Raw genomic sequence first — 16871 nt, 5'->3', positions numbered from 1 at the left:
ACTTTTATCGAAGCAAGTTCTTGGATTTTTTGACGGAACTCCAAAATCGATTATGCATCAATAATAACAACGATTTATTGTCTGTCGAACATCATAAAGATAAATTATGTGTTGCGTCTCAATTTGACTCGAACTTTATTTGCATGTTGTACCAATTTGTACAACTATACGAATCTTTGCATGCAACTTCAAGAAATGAAATTGACAATTAATTTGATTGATGATGTCATGGTTTTTCAAAGCTGGACACTGAAACTGAAAAGTTGTAATCTATGAAAAATCACGTTGATGCAATAAGGGAAACGTGCGTAGGGCCATGTAAATTTCATACCACGTGAAAGCCAGCTCAGAAACTGGCACGGTAATGTCGTTGCAACGCGTTGGCAATTTTCAACCAAAATCTGGCTCTCTTGAATCTGTCTCAATACAACGGTGCAGTTTTAAACTAATTTTGAGATTTTACCATTGATATGGATGTTCGTATATTCTAGAAAATAACTATACTTGAAGATCCCTACTTCAGAAAAGGGCTGGATTTCAAATCATCCTTGTCCTTTTATTTTCAAGTTAAAACAAGAGTTTGCTTAAGACCTTTACTGCTGGATCGAGTAGTCACTGGTTCGTTCTTTGGTTCAATTCATACGACTCTCCCTTTCATAGCTCATGCGTGTCCATTATCAACCTGCAAAGAGGCTACATCGTCTAAAGCAATTTTCCAAAGGCTAGCTTATTGCATGGAACATACGCCGCCAGACACAACAACTAGTGCAGGCAAAGACGGTGAAAGGAGCACCAGTTGAGCGAGCTTATTCGGTTAGTGTTGTGTTGTTCCAATAGCCAGCAGCAAGTGCTGCGACACTATCGAGAGTGAAACTGCTTACTGCCTGTTTGTTAGTCGAAAGTATGAACGCATCGAAATCCTTTACGTGGCACACGACGTTATGCGGTGCGTTGGTTATATTCGGCCTGCTCGGAGGATACCTGCTCCAGCTGGTGGGGTCACAGGAAACGGAACAGAATCGGCCCTGGTACGAGACCCTACCGGCCGTGGCCATGGACTATAAAGTGCACATCGAAGCAGGAAAGGAGGACTGCTACTACCAGTACGTGCAGCCGGGTAGCACTTTCTATGTTAGCTTTCAGGTAGGTCTCGCATGTGGTGTGGAAATTCGCTTTAGAGGCAAAATACATCGGCTAACGAGGTCCGGATCGTCTTTTAGGTGATTCGCGGCGGCGATGGAATGGCCGGATTTGCGGTGCGGAATCCGCGAGGTGAAATCGTACACCCATACCAGTGGCAGGCATCCAGTGATTACACAGATGGTTCCTCGATGGGAGGCTACTATGCCGTCTGTATAGACAATCAGTTTGCAAAGTTCGCCAGCAAGATGGTCAATCTGTATCTGACGGTCATTCGATACGACGAATGGGAGAAGTACACGAAGGAAATCGAAGAACTCAACGTCAACATGAACAACTTTACGGTATGTAACGGGAGGGTAGCTGATGATGTTGTTTTTTTATCTCTGCACAGTGACGGTTGGAAGAATGTGGATATGTATCGCTAATTAACTTTTATGTTTGATATCTTTTAAGACAGCGCTTAGAAGATTTTTCATTTTTCATACTTTAAATTTTAATACAAAATGGTCCGTATGAATAAAAATAATACAGTCGCCTCTCCACATCTTGATATTGAAAGGACCATCGAGATAGGGAGAGATCGAGGAATGAAAGGAAAATTAAAATGGATAGGGACACGGCAGATATTTCCGTCCATCGTCGTAGGGGCTAAAACCAACGAAAGCAACGTACATTTGCTAGAACTCCACTATAGCAGAACGTTTCTCCTGAGCTTACGATTTGGTATGTATGAGTTTTACAAAATAGCGTCTCTTTTATTGGTTTTCGAGAGTATGACGAACAGACGCAAATACCTGCCGTGTCCCTCCTAGATCCAAAACAGCTCGTTGCTATGAAAAACGACAATGTCGCTTCCTGTTGTTGATGTGTTTGTTATTGTCCAAAGATGGTGTAGTAGCCTAAAAATTTGAACATATCGACATAAGGAGAGTGAATCCTGAACAAAAATGATCAGAACACATCGAGATAGAGAGATATCGATATAGGGAGGTTATCGAGATGTAGAAAGCCCAAATGTATGTAGATTGAAGGGACTGAGGGAACCATCGACATAAGGAGAGATATCGAGATATAGAACATCGAGATGTAGAGAGTCGACTGTATAATATACATCAAGTAGGCACTACCTTGTAAAGTATGATTCACGAGTACAGTATACCCCCGCTGATCCGACAAATGTATGGCCGGACTATCGGGGTTTCTCTCGGGGAACACTTGGTATCGTATCGGCCAAGCGCTGATTGACAGCAGACTGCTGTACGGACTGGAACTGACTTGTGTACCACGTTGTGAGCTTGTCAACATACTCTCCCTAGTCTTCAACCAATACCTCCATGTGGCTTCTGGACTTCTTCCTTCCACACCTCCTGAGGCTGCCTGCGCCGAATAAGGTGTCCTCCCATTGCGTCATTGTGTGCAAGCAGCAAGCAGCTGGCACTCCTCCACAGCCAACAAAACCAGCTCCATTACGAAGCGCTTCAAAAGAGGGGACAATACGGAAGCTCTTCGAAGATCGGTCGCCGAGTTGCTAAACACCGAGTTTAGGGACCATGAACATCGATACACTGACGGTTTCCTTTCGAGAGAAGTGGTCGGCTTAGGCGTTACAGGGAGCAACCTAACGGACTCGGACAGTCTTCCTGCATAATGCAGCGTTTTCTCGGCGGAAACCGCAGATCTGTTGATTGCCGCTACTACCCCCTCCGACAAACCGATCCTAATTCTGACTAATCCAGGCCATCCTCTCTAGCGAACACCAGTCGACAACATTTGCCTGGATTCCCGGGCACTGTAGGGTGCCAGGAAACGTCACTGCGGACATTCTGGCTGGAGTCGGTCACCAAGCCCGGCGTTTCACAACAACGGTTCTCTCGGCTGACGTCAAAAAGATCGTCAGCCAGGATTGGGAAAACCAATGGGCTGCTTCCAGAATCGCGCAATTGCTGAAGGTCAAACGATCCACAACACCCTGAAACATCATGTCCAGTCTCGGACCAGCAAGTTACCTCCCGCCTCCGCACCGGCCACATCCGATACTCACATAATTTCGACGTACCGACGACGTACCGAGATGTCACAAACGGTACGACGCACCTTTCGTACCGTTTGTGACATCTGCGAAGTACCAAACTCAGTGGAACATCTGATCTGCCGATGTCAAAATTTTTACATTCCTCGCTTCAGCTACGGGACAAACATACGAGATGCATTAGTTGACGATATGGCCAGCCTAATCTGTTCTCATCTGCTTCCTCAAAGATGGAGGACTGTACCACCAGATCTAGATCCAACTTGGACTTTCCGGGCACCCCAACCCGGGTATAAGTCCCATCCACGGAGTAAGTCTTTAAGTCCTGTAAGTCCCCACGCTCCCCACAGTCCCCATGGCTGCGTTTCTTCCCCAATTTCGCTAACATTGTCTATTCATCTTGATACCAACCGACCAAGTCCTGTGTTGCAAAAATACGGAAGCTTTCTGCTATTTTTTTTGTTTTGTTTTTAAATGCGATCTGAATATTGTGATCGTTCAACTGACGTTCTGATCCAGTTTATTGCGGAAATCCTCCGCTCCGGACAGTTTAGTGCTTAGCTCTGAAAAGTTTCTCCTTTTCAATCTGTTTTATGGATCGATGTTATGCGCTAAGGTTGGGTTACCTATGTGGCTGCAGCGATAGAACTCCGGAGAGCAGCGCGATTCAAGAATTGGATTCTTGGACATCCGTACACGGTTGGCCACCCGGCTAAAGTTTAACGATGGAGACTCCCACCACGGAAGACCGTGATTTGATATCCTGTTTTATCGACCGGCTTAATTTTATGTACCAACTAAATTTTAAACGTTTTGTGTGTAGTTATAATTTTCCTTGGTTATTATTATGTATTGTACTCTTTGCTTGCGCAAGGTCCTACCCGAGCTGGAGCGACGACCTCGATAACAGAAATTGGTATGAACTAGCCTTACATAAAATACTAAAACATAATACCAAAAATTAGTATGCAAAATACCTTAGGCATAACATGCTTAGGTATTTCAATACCAAACGCATCTCAAATTATTATTCGTTTGGTATTGAAGTACCTAAGTATTTTATGCCTAAAGTATTTTGTATAATAATTTTTGGTATTATTTCTTGGTATATTATTTCTTATGCAAAGCTAGTTCATAACAGAATATGGTATCAATAACATAATGAGGTATTATTGAGGTAATTTCTCCTGCTCGGGTTAGGTTATGCCTGAGGGTCGCTGGCCAGTTTCTCCGTTAGCGCTGGGAAAAATTCACAGAAATGAAGAAACAAAAATACCAAAGTTTTTAGGAATCCAAAGATTGTCATGACAAGAGTGTAAAGCACACATGACATAAATATGTTTCATACTGAACCATTTCTAACTATCTGTGTTTTTCATTCTTCTTGAAACATCACGAAAGAGTACCATAGCAATGTAGCATAGATAACAAAACAACAATTTATCACTCACCTTATCTTTGCTTGCTCGTTTTTCTAATCACTGACGCCATGTCTCCACACTTCACCCTCCTTTCAGAACACGATATCAACCGTGGAACGCAACCTGAATTCCATGTTCCAGCACCAGGCGTACTCGCGCAACCAGGAAGCCCGCGATTACGCGCTGATTGTCGATAACAATTCCTACGTGCAGAAGTGGTCCCTGCTGCAGATTGTGGTCATCGTCTTGACGACGTCCGTTCAGGTGTACTTTGTTCGGAAGCTTTTCGACGTTAAAACCGGCAACAGTAAAATGGGAATTTAGGGCGTCATCGCTCAGCGTAATGATGTCGAAGGTTGTGACGCTAGAGAGAACTTATTCATATACCATCAGCATTCCAAGATCGAGCGAATGTGCACAATTGAAAATTGACGAACAAACGGAAGTCCAGTATGTCTCGGAGTGACCGTGCGGAAGGTGCAGGAGGAGCGATTTCGTTCAAATTAAGTTTTGTTATTTTGAGATTTTCAACTGTATTAATTTATTGTTAGTTCCAGTGTGGCCGCGTTCGCGCGTGTCACGAATCGGTTTATTGAACCACCCGGTCCTGTCTCGATCAGTTCCAGTTTCAAAATAGTTTTTATTAATCGTCCACTTTTGTGAGGTGGACGCCTATTGAATCGAATAAATAACGACTGAAAGTAAAAATCTGTTGTTGCTGCGGGGCAAATGTTCGAAGAATTCCATTAAAAATCCGAAAGCACAATCCCAGATTAAAATGAAAGGCACATTACGTAAAACTATTGTGGCGATCATTCCATCCGTGTCAATGAATTTCAATGAAAAAGTAATGATATATTTGACGCACGAAAACCTTGTCAGATTTCAAGATGATTTGCATTTAAAATCTGTAACTGCGTCTGTTACTATGTCCAATTCTTTCTGTTATAAAATACATAGGCATGTTAAGATATCAACAACAGGTTTCAATTAGTTTTTCTACTAGTTTGTTGTCTTCCGTCATCATTTGTATTATGCATTTTTTTCCTCATTATGTATGTCATACTTTTGTGTGATTTTGTGTATAGTTTAGCCCATTAAATATACGGATTTGAATTCTTCTTTTAACTTTTATTATTCATTGTTTCCCTTAATCCTTCATTTGCTATGAGGTCCACATTTGCTGATGTACACATTTGTCTGATTTGCTGTATGTATGTGTCTAAGTTGAGTTGCTTTTTTCATCTAGGTTACATTTGTGTTACTGTTATTTTGTATTGTTTGTTTAGAATATTTTTGGAAGGTAGGTTATGTATTCAATTGATCAATGGCGAACTCCCTGTTAGATTTTTTCCTTTCTCGTACAAAAAAGTGTACCGAAAGGCTATCATTTCCCTCCGAAAACGAAACGTGAAAAAAAGTTGTAACCATTTTTCATTTAGAAATCCTTATGTAACATAAACCATTCAAATACTTCATAGTTGCTATCAATCAAAAAGTACTAGGCAGGAAACAATTTAAAACAGATAAATAGAAATAAGAATTATACAAATGATTCTGAATATTAACAAATTTTACGAACTGTCTTTTTTTTAAATATCGAAATTTGAAATTAACGGAATTGAACGCAATAAACATGGCATGTCGTAACAACCGCCGATAACGATACCAGCAGAGAAGTTCGGAGACGCATAGTGGCTGGAAATCGCACGTACCTTGGACTCCGCAAGACGCTTCGATCGAATAGAGTTCGTCGCCGTACTAAACTGACTATCTACAAAACGCTTATAAGACCGGTAGTTCTCTACGGCCACGAGACCTGAACGATTCTAGTGGAGGACCAACGTGCACTGGGAGTTTTCGAAAGGAAAGTGTTGCGTACCATCTATGGTGGGGTGCAGATGGCGGACGGTACGTGGAGGAGGCGAATGCATCAGCTGTTGGGAGAACCATCCATCGTTCACACCGCGAAAATCGGAAGACTGCGGTGGGCCGGACACGTAGCCAGAATGTCGGACAGTAATCCGGTGAAAATGGTTCTCGACAACGATCCGACGGGAACAAGGAGGCGAGGTGCACAACGAGCAAGGTGGATCGATCAGGTGGAGGACGATTTGCGGACCCTCCGCAGACTGCGTGGTTGGCTAAGTGCAGCCATGGACCGAGCTAAATGGAGAAGACTTTTATGTGCAGCACAGGCCACTCCGGCCTTAGTCTGGTAATAATAATAATAATAATAATGTCGTAACAAATAAGTTTTATTTCATAACCCGAATATTTCAAGTAATAACTATAGTTTTCGAATAGCCTAATTTTTGCGGAATAAATTTGGCTTATCCAATTTTGTCATGGACATGAACATCTTTTAGGCTATTTAAACAAAATGTAATCATGTAGTGTTCCACTTCATTTTGATTTGGTTAGCGTCTGTTAGCGCCTACCGTGCGGGACCGAAATCCGTCTACCTCATGAGATATCAATGAATTAAAGGGGGTTAAAGGTAATTAATGTAGAAATAATTTATCTTATCTCTATCAGACTCTTGACAGTAAGCTTTTAGGGCATAGAAATGGAAAGAAGGCTTCGAAATTAAAACAACAAAAATCAAAAACAAATTGCCACCCACCAAACGCGGAGTTTTTGCCGCCATTTTGTTTTCGGGTAGAGCATAATTACATTAAACGTAACTGTTTTTTAATTGCTAATTGCGAATCATACCATAAGATAATCGGAATACAAATCGAATTATAGACCTGTGCGCCGGTCATATAATCGGCGGCGGCGGCGTAGTGGTCACTTTTGTCCCGGCGGCGGCGGCGTCACGGCGGCGCGCCGTTGGCTTTTATCGGCGGCGGCGGCGCACATAGGGGTATTTTCGCAATCTAGCCGGAATAAATTATATTATCTCTCAAACTGCTATATTTCACCTTATTTTATGATACTGTGATGATAATTTAGCTGAAATATCAGTTTCTAAATTTTCACTTTTGGCCCATGTGCTTTACCCTTTAAAGCCCTGAAAACATTGATAATTTCAATTAATTCGTTCTCGTCATCGCTTCTACCGAAATCAGTTCAACTATATGTGTTTGCAAGGGGAAACATAGAGCTAAAAGATGGTGTCATGGAAATTGCTCTATGACTCTTCCTCTTTTCATAGGGATGTTGAATGTATGATATAGGTCATAAATGCCTAAAATACAGTACCAAACTAAAATCATCCGCTTTCAAAATGGCGCAAATTTGCGCAAGATTTTTCTTCGGGATCCTAAAATATAGACATAAATGCGTCCTCTCTATACTGAAATATTACCGAATATCATCGAATAAGTGTTTTATGCTTGTTGAAAATATGAGGAACATTAACTAGTTTTTGCTCGAAAATGGACCTCGAATTACTCTTTTGTATTTCTGTTCAGAATCATTTATTCTTGTCAAAAACACGTTTACATGATACTATTTTGTCTACTTTTTCATGATATGTACTGATCTGTGGATTACTGTGACAAATATTTGACCACAATAAAACATACCGAACGTAATCAAATTTAACAGAGAAAACCGGTAATTTCCTCAATGAAAAACCTCAAACTTTCTAGAAGTATAGTGGTAAAACTTGAAATCTAAATAGAAAACCTAGTACTAGGAGTGGCTCGTCTACTATTCAGAGAAGTTTGAGACATATTTAGACTGCTCTAGGACAATTTTGAAAATTTAACTTTATTCCGGCTAGAATGGCGAAATACTCCTATGTGCGGCGGCGGCGTGAACCGGCGTTGATGAAAAAATAATGGCTAAAAATCAATTTTAACGCGGATTTTTGAATTCACGCGGTTTTGATTCACACGGTAAGAATCGCCCGTATAAAAATAGATGATTAAAATTGTAATATTCTATGTTTGTCGACCATCAAACAGCACATTCCATAGTAAATTACCAGCGACACTAATAAGTACCTGATCTCAAAATGTTATTTAAATTAAAACTATTATATTATTCTCTGATTTTGATGAATCAAAATTTAACGACGAATCCTGCTTCACTTTTCGTAACCCTTGAGCAGTATTGAGAATCAGACTTCGGTGTCATAGAACTAATTTGTTAATATTTTTTCCAAAAGTTTTCCCAACACAGGATTTTGATAAACTCCAGTTGATTTACTTCTCAATATATCTAAATTAAAAAAAAAATTCTGACTATTATTTTTTTAGTTACATATACAATTGGGCAAGGTTTGAGCGGCTGCATATCTAGTATATTTAGAAAAATTGCAGTGCTACTTCGTTCACCTGATGTGACCCTTGGATCCTGAAAGGGCATGCACGATGGAAGCCACTAATGACAACCACAATGGACAGTTTACTCCCCAGGTTTACTCCCCACATCGCGTTCTTGTATGGACAAATCGCAATAGATGATCAACATAACTTAAATAAGCTCTGGTTGAGTAAGACTGAGGCACGGTTAAATATTTTCCTCATAAGTTGGTAAAATATGCCAAAAAAGTTCTTGATGGAGTTCCTTAAGGAATTTCCGGAGAAATCTACGATTTTTTCTAAGTCTTATTAGAAATTCCTTTGTAAAACCCTAAAAGAAATTCTACGGAAACTCATATAGGCATTTTTTTAAAAACCATTAAGGTTCACGTTGGGAAATTCGTTCAGTAAAACCATAGAATATTCTTTCAGGATTTCATTCGCAAATTTATTAAGGAATGAAATAGTTTCCGAAAGAATTCCTAAACCAATTTCCGAAGAAATTGCTGAAAAAATCTTCGAAGGGGTTCAGAAAGGACTAGCAAAAAGAGTTTATAAAAACATTTCTGACAAAATTTCTGAAGAAATTTTCTTTCTCGCTCGACTGTAGTATTGAGCTTATTTGGGAAATATTTGGCTTCGCAGTCTTGGAGGGAATTGAAAACTATGTTTTTAATCTTTTCCCGACGTTTCGGTCCATTTAGGGCCTTTTTCAAGGGGTCGATTTGTTAAAGTTTCTTCGTCAAATATGTTTCTGTGTAACGTACAATGTCATGTGAATCAAATGGTTCAAATTTGGTCCGAATGAATTCTTCATCGGACAATTTGGACGATTTCTTGCTATCCGAAATTCGGTGTCTGGACTTGCTAATTTCCAAAAGCATGCTAATATCCAAAAGCAATGGTGAAAATTAGCAAATCCAGGCACCGAATTTTGGAAAAGTTGTCAAAGAACTTGCTTAGGAGCCTAATTTCTGAAAAAAAATTCAACGTTTTTTTTCTTAAAAAAATCCGAAGGAATTCCCAAAATAATCCTCCGTATTAATTTCCGAAGAAGTTCCAAAGCAAATTTTTAAAGACTAAACATATTTCCGAAGGAATCTGTCAATGAAATTCTGAAGGAATTTTAGAGGAATTCTAAAATATTTTCTGTCGATATTTCAAAAGGAATTTGCGAATGATTTTCGGAAGGTATATCCGAAAGAATTTCTAAGGGAATTACGAAAGAATTCCTAAAGGATTTTATTAAGCAATTCCTAAAGCAATTTCGTACGAGATTTTCAAAGGAATTTCCAAAAGAACGAATCTTAACGAATTTCCTAAGGTTTTTTTTAAACAAAGAAATACGTGGAGGAAATTGTGACGTAATTCCTGAGGTAAATTTTAAGGAATATTCGAAAGAATTTCCGAAGATTTTTCTGAAAATCGTTTCCGGAGGAGTTTTTGTAGTAAGGAAGAGGCAATTTCCTAGGGAATCCTGGACGAATCTTCAATTGAATCTCTGGAGGAAATGGCGAATAAATTACTGGGAAAATATCTAAATGAATTCTTGAAGAAACTAAGGAATTACATCAGAAATACCAGTTGGCATTTTCAGAAGTTATGACCAAAATACAATTATTATTATTTATTTATTCAGACTAAGGCCGAAGTGGCCTGTGCGGTATATAAGAGTCTCCTCCATTCGGCTCGGTCCATGGCTACACGTCGCCAACCACGCAGTCTACGGAGGGTCCGCAAGTCATCTTCCACCTGATCGATCCACCTTGCCCGCTGCGCACCTCGCCTTCTTGTGCCCGTCGGATCGTTGTCGAGAACCATTTTCACCGGGTTACTGTCCGACATTCTGGCTACGTGCCCGGCCCATCGCAGTCGTCCGATTTTCGCGGTGTGAACGATGGATGGTTCTCCCAACAGCTGATGCAATTCGTGGTTCATTCGCCTCCTCCACGTACCGTCCGCCATCTGCACCCCACCATAGATGGTACGCAGCACTTTCCTTTCGAAAACTCCAAGTGCGCGTTGGTCCTCCACGAGCATCGTCCAGGTCTCGTGTCCGTAGAGGACTACCGGTCTAATGAGCGTTTTGTAGATTGTCAGTTTGGTACGGCGGCGAACTCTATTCGATCGGAGCGTCTTGCGGAGTCCAAAGTACGTACGATTTCCAGCCACTATGCGTCTCCGAATTTCTCTGCTGGTGTCATTTTCGGCAGTCACCAGTGAGCCCAAGTACACACATTCTTCTACCACCTCGATTTCGTCACCACCGATGCAAACTCGCGGTGGGTGGCTCACATTGTCTTCTCTTGAACCTCTTCCTATCATGTACTTCGTCTTCGACGTGTTGATGACTAGTCCGATCCGCTTAGCTTCCCTCTTCAGTCTGATGTAGGCTTCCTCCATCTTCTCAAAGTTACGTGCCATAATATCTATGTCGTCGGCGAAACCAAATAGCTGGACGGACTTATTGAAAATTGTACCACTCGTGTTAATCCCTGCTCTTCGTATTACCCTTCCAAGGCGATGTTGAATAGCAAACACGAAAGACCATCACCTTGCCGTAACCCTCTGCGGGTTTCGAAGGGACTCGAGAATGCCCCTGAAACTCGAACTACGCACATCACCCGATCCATCGTCGCCTTGATCAACCGTATCAGTTTATCCGGAAAACCGTGTTCGTGCATTAGCTGCCATAGCTGGTCCCGCTCGATTGTATCATATGCGGCTTTGAAGTCGATGAATAGATGATGTGTGGGCACGTTGTATTCGCGGCATTTCTGCAGTACTTGGCGAATGGCGAACACCTGGTCCGTGGTGGAGCGTTCGCCCATAAAACCCGCCTGGTACTGCCCCACGAACTCCCTTGCAGTTGGTGCTAGTCGACGGCATAAAATTTGGGAGTGTACCTTGTAGGCGGCGTTCAGCAATGTGATTGCGCGGTAATTGCTACAATCCAGCTTATCGCCCTTTTTGTAGATGGGACACACGACACCTTCCATCCACTCCTGCGGCAAAACTTCCTCCTCCCAAATCTTGGTAATGACCCAGTGCAGCGCTCTAGCCAGTGCCTCACCACCGTGTTTAAATAGCTCTCCTGGTAGTTGGTCAACCCCAGGGGCTTTGTTGTTCTTCAACCGGCCAATCTCCTCCTGGATTTCCTGGAGATCCGGAGCCTGGACGATTATGTCCTGCGCGCGTTCTCCCAGGTCCATCACCATACCGCCATCTTCGTCTGCCACATCGCCATTCAGGTGTTCTTCGTAGTGCTGCCGCCACCTTTGGATCACCTCACGCTCGTTCGTAAGAAGGTTCCCGTTTATGTCCTTACACATATCAGGCTGTGGCACGTGGCCCTTACGTGAACGGCTTAACTTCTCATAGAACTTTCGTGTGTTATTAGCGCGGTACAGTTGCTCCGTTTCTTCACGGTCTCGATCTTCCTGCTGGCGCTTTTTCCTCCGGAAAATCGAGTTTTGTCTGTTCCGCGCCTGTTTATATCGTGCCTCGTTCGCCCTCGTGCGGTGTTGCAGCAATCTCGCCCATGCTGCATTCTTCTCTTCCACTAACTGCTCACATTCGCCGTCATACCAGTCGTTTCTCTGATCCGGGGCACCGTGCCAAGTGCAGCGGTTGCGGTGCTACCAATGGCGGATCGAATATCTCTCCAGCCATCTTCAAGAGACGCTGCGCCTAGCTGCTCTTCCGTTGGGAGTGCCACTTCCAGCTGCTGCGCGTATTCTTGGGCTAGTCTACCGTCTAGTAGCCGCCCGATATTAAGCCGCGGCGTCCGACTTCGACGCGTGTTGTACACCGTCGAGAGTTTTGAGCGCAGGCATACTGCAACGAGGTAGTGATCGGATTCAATATTCGCACTGCGGTAAGTGCGGACGTTCGTGATGTCGGAGAAGAATTTACCGTCGATTAGAACGTGGTCGATTTGGTTTTCCGTTTCTTGGTTAGGTGATTTCCATGTGGCCTTGTGGATATTTTTGCGGGGAAAGAAGGTGCTTCGGACTACCATTCCGCGGGAGGCTGCGAAGTTTATGCATCGTTGGCCGTTGTCATTCGATACGGTGTGCAGACTATCCGGTCCGATGACCGGTCTATACATTTCCTCCCTTCCTACCTGTGCGTTCATGTCACCGATGACGATTTTGACGTCCCGCAGTGGGCATCCATCGTATGTCTGCTCCAGCTGTGCGTAGAACGCTTCTTTCTCGTCGTCGGGTCTCCCTTCGTGTGGGCAGTGCACGTTGATGATGCTATAGTTGAAGAAACGGCCTTTAATCCTCAGCTTGCACATCCTTGCGTTGATTGGCTGCCACCCAATCACGCGTTGGCGCATCTTACCCAGCACTATGAAGCCGGTTCCCAGCTCGTTGGTGGTGCCACAGCTTTGGTAGAAGGTAGCCGCTCGATGCCCGCTTTTCCACACTTTCTGTCCTGTCCAGCAAATCTCCTGCAGCGCCACGACGTCGAAGTTGCGGGGATGTAATTCATCGTAGATCATCCTGTCGCAACCTGCGAAACCTAGCGACTTGCAATTCCATGTTCCAAGCTTCCAATCGTGATCCTGTATTCGTCGCTTAGGTCTTTGCCGATTATATCGAGTCGCATTATCTCTTATATTGTTCGTAATGATTGGTTTTCTAGGCGGCTTATTGGGCCTGCGCAAACCTCCTGTCTCGTCGGAGGGCCGTCGTGTCAGGGCTGTTTAGCGTCCCACCTAACACCAGGACTTGGGCTTGTGCGCTTTGAGCGGCACACGGTCGCTTTGGTGGGGCCTACTTGCGGATACATGCAGCTTTTTATAGAGGTTTAACAGGGCCCACTGTCAAACCCCACCACATCCTAGGCAAGCCCCACAACTCGCAGATGGCCTGGGGAGGGATCGTCAAGCCCTTGGACATAGTCCCTGCTGCCCGCAAAATACAAATTCATACGAAAAAATGGCGTAAAAAATGTCACTCATTTTTCGGGAACTTATTCTCAACCGATTTGCTCGCAACAAGTTGCATTCGATGCAGAATCCTGTCCTATGTTTCCTGTTTGAAATTGGCCAGATCGAACTATGGGATCGAAAGTTATGGCCAAAATACAAATTCATACGAAAAAATCGCGTAAAAAATGTCACTCATTTTTCGGGAACTTATCCTCAATCGATTTGCTCACAACAAGTTGCACTCGACGCAGAATCCTGTCCCTTTGTTTCGTATTGAAAATTGGCCATATCGGACCATGGGATCGATAATTATACCATTTTTTTTATGAAAAAATCGATACAAAAAATTTTCCCTAATTTTCCAGGCACTTTTCCTCAACCGTTTTGCTCGCATTAAATTGCATTCGGACTATGGGCTTAGATGTTATGGTCAAATAACTATTTATTGTGAAAAAGAGTTCAAAAAAGTCTAGCTCATTTTCTTAGCATTTAGACTTCATCTATTCCCCAAGCAACACAATTTCAACAAATCTGGTTGCAGTAACCATATTGTGACTGAATCCGGTCATATATAAGTTACTGTGATTGATGTGCAATATGTGTGCTTCTTAGGTCTTTTGCAATTCGACGCAGAATCTTGTCCTATTGTTTCCTATAGAAACTTGGCCGGATCGTAAAATTGGGTCAAAAGTTATGGCGAAAATACTAATTTTAAAACTACTAAATAAAATGCCATTTTTTGCTCTTATGCTCATCCGATTTGTTTGCAACAAATTGCGTTTGGCGAGAATTTTCTTATGCATATAAACAAATATGTAAAATAAGACCAATCCACATATTGGTGTTATTTGAAATTTTTCCAAACCTTTTGAACGAACGAGAAAGGCACCATCACCGCTAGGTGGATTAATCTGGTTTTTTTTTTATAGTTTAACATAAAGAGCATGTCTGATCTCTAAAATATTTTTATTTTGTTTGTAAACCTTTTATTTACATTTTTGTACAGCAAACAATAAGCCATTTCAATCGATAGAATGGCACTAACATTCATAGAATGACAATTGGCCCATAAGAACAAATTTTTAGTCCCATATAAGTTTGAAATGTAAATTAAAAATAGTTCCGATGCTCCAAAAATCCTGAAAAATTGGAGTTTGGCTCAGTTTTTCATGCAGATTCAGAATATGTAAAAACATCTATACCCCTAAACAACCCAATTCTTTCGGAGATTTCTCCAGATTTTTTTTCGGAAGATCTTCCAGGAAATCCTTTGAAATTTATTGAAAACGAAGTTGTTTGCAATGTAGTTACTTGTTGAATTTTCGAAAAAAAATCCTGATAATAAACAACCAACACTAAAAGACTTTCGGAAAGATGAAGGCATTTTCGAAGAAATTTCTGCAGGAAGTTTCGTAAGAATTCCCGGAAAATGTTTTAAAGGAATTGCTGGAAAAAGTTCTGAAAAAATTCCTTAGGCAAATTTTGAATGTATTCCTCATGGATATCTAGAACATTTTTTCTCCAGCGATTCATGAAATAATTGCTAAAACAATTTCAAAAGGTAAAGTTTCCGAAGAAATTCTCAAAAAACGAATGGATTTTTTAAAGGAATTCCTTAAGAAATTTCTGCTTACTAAAGAGACGAAATTTCCATAACTAAAGAAACTTCCAAGAGAATACCCGAGTGCCCGAAGGAGAATGTAGGAATACGTGGAACAAAATCCGAAAGCATTCCTTAAGCAATTTCCGAAAAAAAAATCGTAAAGGATTTTCTGAAGAAATCCGTAATGAAAATTCTTAAGGAATTTTCGAAGAAATTTTGTAAGGAATATCCAAAGGAATACCCAAACAAATTTTAGGAATAATTCCTAAAATAATCTTCTAAGGTTTTTTAAAAGTAACTTTTCGGAGGAATATCTGAAGGAATTATCAAATACATTTCTTGATTTGTTTCCTAACTAATTTCTGGAGTATTTTTCGAAGGCATTCAAAAATGAATGTTTAAACGATACTTCTCAGAAATTCCAGGAATTTTATAATAAAGCTTTTATAATACAGTATTAAATCATTTCAAGACAATAAAATAAAATAAAATTTTCGTAATGTTAGAAAATACCTGACGTTTTAACTAAATAATTTGACTAAATACTATACAAGGCGACAATGCCCCAGTTATGGGTCACAATGGCTGTGAATATAAGTGTTTTTAACTTATGCTCGTAATATTTGCTCAGCAATATTTGCTTTGCTGATGCTCAGCAAGTGGGTTCGTCAGTTATATTCAGAAATTGATTTCAAAATATAAATTACTTACTCGGGATTAGGATCAAAAGAATCGGTAAAGCATTCACAACTATGGAAATTAGTTATTTTGCTAAATCAGTTTGCCTTATAAGCCAGCTGTCTTAATATCACAAATCTTCAAACAAAGAAAACTGATTAAATAGGTTGATTCAAATAAATAAAAAAATTATTACTGTCAAAATAACTAATGTGCAACTCAACTTGAAATTTCTAAACGTCAATAATTTTCCTGCACCTGTAAGAGGTGAGCCAGCCTAGGGCTGCAAACCTCTATAATAAAGATATAAAAAAAAAAAAAATCCTGCACCAATGCCAGATCCTTTAATAATGGGGACGGTTTGGGCATGCATCCAGGTCCTACAGAAGCTTATGAACAATAAACCCATTTTGCGAGTCACCTACAAGTTTTGGTGCCCGACTGAATGAAGCCTTGGCTTCATGACGCATTCCAAAGATCAGTTTAACAATTCATGTATTACAGTATCCCCCCGCTTACCCGGACCTCGCTAATCTGACGACTCGTTAGTTTCGCTAATTCAGAATTTTCCGGATTAAAAAATATCAACACCCATTTAAACACATTATGGTGCCAGTTTTCACTTCAGTTGTTACTTCACCGACTTAGAGACACCATCGCTTGAGGTAGATTTGAAATTGAATTTTAACGAGATCCACCTTAACGACATTTATGAACTGCCTTAAGACTAGTTTAATACTACTCCAATTAACTCCACCACGCTGTATTTCTTCACAGATACGTATTTCAGCATCAAGCA

The 16871-nt window shown here is 41.3% G+C and overlaps 1 protein-coding gene across 1 annotated transcript; it reads left to right on the top strand.

The window, feature by feature from the left end:
• The first annotated feature begins 675 nt into the window (after positions 1–675).
• Positions 676–5301, top strand: LOC134208709 (transmembrane emp24 domain-containing protein 5). The gene is made up of 3 exons (XM_062684527.1): positions 676–1143; positions 1221–1484; positions 4690–5301. The coding sequence occupies exons 1-3, from the start codon at positions 904–906 to the stop codon at positions 4915–4917; spliced, it is 732 nt and encodes a 243-aa protein (XP_062540511.1). The 5' UTR covers positions 676–903; the 3' UTR covers positions 4918–5301.
• Positions 5302–16871: the final 11570 nt, after the last annotated feature.

This window comes from Armigeres subalbatus, chromosome 2 (assembly GCF_024139115.2).
Source record: "Armigeres subalbatus isolate Guangzhou_Male chromosome 2, GZ_Asu_2, whole genome shotgun sequence".
In the NCBI taxonomy this organism is placed as follows: Eukaryota; Metazoa; Arthropoda; class Insecta; order Diptera; family Culicidae; genus Armigeres; species Armigeres subalbatus.
Note: the sequence above shows the minus strand (reverse complement) of the source record. Positions and strands in the feature narration are given on the sequence as shown.

What these genes read in the sequence shown, in the direction of transcription:
- LOC134208709 (XM_062684527.1), top strand. Translation starts at nt 904, where the DNA reads ATGAACGCATCGAAATCCTTTACGTGGCACACGACGTTATGCGGTGCG. An exon ending in CTTTCTATGTTAGCTTTCAG is followed by an intron (nt 1,144 to 1,220) that starts GTAGGTCTCGCA and finishes ATCGTCTTTTAG; the next exon opens with GTGATTCGCGGCGGCGATGG. An exon ending in TCAACATGAACAACTTTACG is followed by an intron (nt 1,485 to 4,689) that starts GTATGTAACGGG and finishes CCCTCCTTTCAG; the next exon opens with AACACGATATCAACCGTGGA.